General features: G+C 39.4%; 1 protein-coding gene across 1 annotated transcript in view; it reads right to left on the bottom strand.

Moving 5' to 3' along the window:
- The window catches only part of nell2a (neural EGFL like 2a), a 67320-nt gene that overhangs the window by 28152 nt on the left and 33583 nt on the right, over nt 1–5585 (bottom strand). Inside the window, exon 13 of the mRNA XM_008312274.3 lies at nt 4123–4248. Coding sequence (XP_008310496.1) covers nt 4123–4248 — 126 coding nt within the window. The remainder of the gene's footprint in view (nt 1–4122; nt 4249–5585) is intronic.

Genomic DNA, 5585 nt, shown 5'->3' with positions numbered 1-5585 from the left:
GGGCCAGAGTCCCCCGGCGCGGGTCGCAGGCGGCGGCGCCCACCTCCCCGGCTGCTGTTGCTGCTGCAGCTGCTGCTGTGTGTGTTTCAAGCTGCTTCTATAATTACAGACACAATCAAAATGCACAGGTTTTTTTTCCTGCCGGTTGGAGATGGAACTTACAACAACAGTTTAGCGTCACTATTCAGAAGCTGCAAACAACTGCAGATGTGACACCCGTGACTGTGGCACGACATTGATTTTTTCTGAATGGCGATGATTGGCGACGCATTCTCTTTTGAATTTTACTACACACGTACAGTTCAGTAATCACGTATAGTTTGGTCGTCTCATTCTGTCAAACAAATTCTATCAATGCTGATGTCTGCTATTGTCTGTGCTCAGCATATATCTGTGCTAACACCAACTAGAATTATAAGTGCCAACCATAAGTGTTGGTTGTACAGTAATAAAAGTCTCTGAGATCTTGAAGTTGATGTTCTATTATGGCCATTAATAAAGTCAGCGTTTCTCTTTTTGGCAAAACCTCTTCCTTAATCTTGTACTGTGAGAAACCCAATAAATCTCACAGACTGTTTAACAAATAAAACTGTGGATATGAGTGGATGAAGAGCTGAGGGGTTCTTGGTGCTTTTACAGAACATTACCATCGATAAAAGCCTGGGGTCAGCAAAGGTTTTGCTGAATTTGTTTTACTACGTATTGAAAACACCCTGTATATTTAGATCAAGAAAATGTATGTTATTACTGACAGAGTACTGGAATATTCTACAAATAAGAGCCAACGTCTTAAATCTTTATTCAAAATTACCATTTAAAACGGATGCAGCCAATTATCAAGAATGATTTTTCATGCAGATAATTATCAAAACCCCAGACGTCCTGGTTAAAAAACAACTGAGTTTTTTTAAGTGTATTACTTCCTTACAGTTTGCTGCTGACACAATATATATAAGTATATATACATGTACTTATATAGTGTATGTATAGGTAGGTTTGCCCTTTGATACCAGTGTCAACTAAAATGTGTGCACCGCATCTTTAACACAGCTGCATATGAACGTTGATGTCTCAATTACAGCGGACCCAATATTTATTTTTGGAACCCAAAATGACTACTACAAGTATTGTTAATTTGTGTACTTGCATATTTTGAGTACCATATATTTTGCTGATACATCGATTACGTCGACGTATGACAGCTGAACTGGAAGCGAGTGTTACTGTGTACAGGTGACACAGCTCTGTTGGTAACAGGTTGACAACAAAGTATCAGACCTGCTACTGATACTAGTATAGGTACCTGTGCATCCTTAGTTTCAATAAAAAAGAGAGGTCACTCACTGTGTACGTTAAGGAAATGGCAACATCACCTGGCAACTGTTGCTAAAGATGCCAACGTGTATAACATGAAACCAGTTTTACACAAATTTTAAAAGCACTGAAAAATGTGTAAAAAACACACCTGATATAAACCACAGTCTTTTAAATCTGCTCTGATGTTAAATGTACACCTGGCATCGGGCTGTTTGTGTGTGTGTGTAATTTCAATGTGTAACTAATCAGACACTGACATCAATGTCTGCACTTATTAAGTGAACAGACTGTGTGTAATTGCAGAGTGACACATTCACGGGGCATTACGTGTGTGTGTGTGTGTGTGTGTGTGTACAGTAAGCAGGAGTGTGACAGCAGCAGGAGTGTGTAGTGAGTGTGAGCCTCACACAGGTGTGTTTCTCTTCTGCTGTGACTCCTTTTGCTGTCGAACGACACCCGCGACAGATTTCATGGCAACTGTTTCCTTCAGGATACTGCAGCCCAACATTTCAAAACAAGACACTCACTCCAGTCTACTGCATGAGCTGAGGTGAGGAATAAAGTTATTTATTCATAGTTTTTGGTAAACCATTAATAAAGCTAGGGCATTGACAACTTTTTTCACGTTGACTAATCTGAAAATAATGTCAAACCCGAGTCAATGAGTCATTTATGACATCATCATTTTGACAGAGGAGGAACTACACAGACTCTCCATACATTACTGTTATAGATTTTGTCAATGAAGAGAACGCATCAGTCAGTTGTTCTATCAGCTCCCAGACGTTCGTATCTCAAATCACTTTTTTTATTCTTGCCTTCATGAGAGTTTCATCCCCCAGGACAGACTGTAGGGGGAGCCTCTGACCATGTAGCCACGTATGTTTTTTCTACCAAGCGCCTGTTACCAATGATGGGTAGATTGGTGTTCATGGGTACGGCCCATTTTATGAAGGGATTATGACTATTGGTTAAGACAGATCAGTGTAAGCCAATCAGAGGTGAAGACTGCATTAGCACACAAGCGGAAGAAAAAACACTTTTGACTTTTTCGACTCCTCCCAGGGGACGTCAACTTGTGCCACATACATGGACACAAACACATTTGAGGTCAAACCACAACTTGGCCACGGGCCAGACTTTGTACCTGTTGCAGACAGTTGTTATTTAAAATTAGGGTAAAAACCATTGTCTCAGCTTCTCCTACTGTGCATGGGAGCTAATCAAGATTAAATGTATTTAGAGGCCGCACCAAGACTCCACTTATATTGCGAATTAATCATGAAAGTGGAAACTAAGTGCATTTGGAGCTCCTTACTTTACATCGTACGTCCCCTACGACGTGACCGCTCTGCACTTACACCTGAAGTAATGATGTTCCAACAGCATGGGTGGCCCGTGTGTCTCTGCATTTCTGGGGCGCACAATTCATCACAACAAAATCTAACTCCATCCTCCACTGAATGACAAAATGTGCAAATTGGATTATTACTAACAGGCCATAACTCAGAGAGGAAGACGTGTCCACCTTCTGTGTCCTCAAAGCTGCGTGCCTCTCCTCATCCCTGCAGCTATAACAATGACAAACTGTGACACAGGCGGCTGCGTCTCTGTTAACGGCTTATTTCAGGGTGTAAAGATGAACTGATGACGAATCAGTTATTGAACGCGCGGCCAAAAAAAATGAAGACGGTAATATTCTGACTGCTGTATGGACTGGTGCGCAACAAATCAAATGAGGACAACATAATAGGTCCGACTTTCTTAAATCACATTTGAACCGTCGCCTCGGGTAATTCTTCCTCTGTGTTATCACATTAGAGACTGGTGAAAACGCTGCCGTTTTCTATGAAACTCCACTGAGGTGTACAGCAGCCATAGAATTGAACACTTTCAACAAGAGCTGCTGAAGTCAATGCTAAATTACTAAATCAAGCTTGACCCTTGACCTACAAAGAGATCCTGAAATAGTGATAAATCAAGCATAACAGTTTTATTGAGAGAATAAGTTTTTTCATCTCCAACCCCTGATGCTACTCTCAGAATTTACTGTCCTGACTTTCACCTGCATGAAGATGATGTGATGAGATGAGTAACTGCAAAGTGCTCTTTTACTACAGATTATACGGCTCTATATTTTACATAATGGGCATACAGGTGTTCTCAACATACCGCTACATAGTACAATATTAATAAAGTATATGATACTAAAGTATATGATAGTTATTCTGAGAATATTCTGGACTATTTTGTATTTGTTTTTAATTGTTGCAACAACAATAAACAGACATCTGATTATAATTTTTTTAAACATATTTAAGATATATAAGCGTTAGGCATAAGGAACAGACGAAAAAATAGGAATTAATATGTAATTTCTTAAAATCGTTACAGTCACAATAAACACAATAGTACAAACACAACAAACTCATCTCTGGAGTTTACCTGATTGGACAGAACCAAATAAAATATTAGAAAAATATAATATTGACCAATTAAACAAATAACAACCTGTTAACTTCATGTTGTTTTTTCCTCATCACGTCCTGGTATTTTTCCTCCATTTGTGACATTAAATGAATTCTAACATTCATTTCACTCTCAATTTTCTGCTCGCATCATATTAGAATAAACCCATTCAGACCAAGCTTTTCCTGGAAGCCCCTCAATTTTCTGCTCGCATCATATTAGAGCGGGATCATTCAGACCAAGCTTTTCCTGGAAGCCCCCAGATCATCATCATCATCATCATCATCATCATCATCATCATCATCATGTCAAAAACAGACCATTGACAGCGCTCACCTGTGCAGGAGTAGTCATCGATCCTGATGTAGCCCGTGTGGCAGATACACATGAAGGAGCCGGGTGTGTTCACACACATGGTGTTCTCCCTGCAGTAGTGCTTCCCCTCAGCACACTCATCAATATCTACAGACAGAGAACAAAGAGTTCTGGTCGTCAAAATGGTCAAACATGCAATATCTACAGACAGAGAACAAAGAGTCAAGGTAAAGGGCATTCAAGGATATTCAAAAACAATCGGAATAAAAATTCTGGTCGTCAAAATGGTCAAACATAAACGGTTCATTCAGGACTTTTCATTGAAACATGATTGTTCTCTTATTTATATATCAACACATTTGAACCAAATCCCAGTCCACACTCTGACGTCTGTTCCTACTGTGGACACATATATACATGTATATCTATATTCACTGCTTCATCCACACAGTTTCTTTCTTTTTATAATCTGAGCAATGAAAAGAAAAGTTGTTATTCTGGGACACTTGCTGAAGTGACTGATGCTTTTGTCCTTCCGATGACAGCCTTGACTTTTATTAGTGAGGAAACATCCTCCCAACAGAGTGACATCCCCAGTGTTACACTCAGGCCTATTTTGAGTTTGTCCCCGGAGCTGGATTCTACTACGCAATGCAATTCCTCTTAGTTGATTCTTTCTATATAAGGCGACTTCTTCAGGTTCCTGTGCAGCGAGAGAGAAATTTGTCTTTATCAGAGGTAAATCACAGTCGTGAGGTCGGCTCAGGAGCGTTCCAAGTTACACCACAATATTTGAATTATACTAAATTTACTACATATGTGTAGTATATACAGTAGATTGCGGAATCCTTCTGTCAGACATCTTTTATCCCTGAACTCTTTACCTCAGTGGTTCTCAAACTGTGGTAGGCGTACCAACAGTGGTACGCAAGCGCTCTCTAGTGGTATGCAATTCATATTTTCACATTTTCAACTGAATAAATCTGAAACATACCATGCACAATGAATACAACATTTAAACATAAACATCTTTCTAAACATTTCTAAACATCGCTCCTGTGTGGTGGAAGCTAACAGGGAAGGCCTACGAAACAAACATCTTAGTTTTTACAAATAAAAACTGCTGTTTCCTTTTTTTAAATTTAAATATCTCACCCCGGGGGCAATCCTAAACCTTTATCTTTTAATCTATTTGAATTCTCGTTAGCCACATCATTGATGACTCTCTGGTGCTCTCTCTCTCTGTGTGTGTGTGTGTGTGTGTGTGTGCTGTTATTACAGTATCTTGTTTTGTTCTCTGTACCGTGGAGGTTTAGATTTTCCGCTACAGAATAATGGTTATACATAAACTTACACTGATATGATAAACAAAAAAAGTCCTCTGTGGCGAGTGGTTAAAGATTCAGTCGTCATTTTTTTACGCTTTAATTTTCTTATTCTGTGTGTTGTTTTAGGACTTCAGGTCATTTTTCTGTAACAACACT

Source organism: Cynoglossus semilaevis, chromosome 6 (assembly GCF_000523025.1).
Source record: "Cynoglossus semilaevis isolate Cse_v1.0 chromosome 6, Cse_v1.0, whole genome shotgun sequence".
In the NCBI taxonomy this organism is placed as follows: domain Eukaryota; kingdom Metazoa; phylum Chordata; class Actinopteri; order Pleuronectiformes; family Cynoglossidae; genus Cynoglossus; species Cynoglossus semilaevis.
Note: the sequence above shows the minus strand (reverse complement) of the source record. Positions and strands in the feature narration are given on the sequence as shown.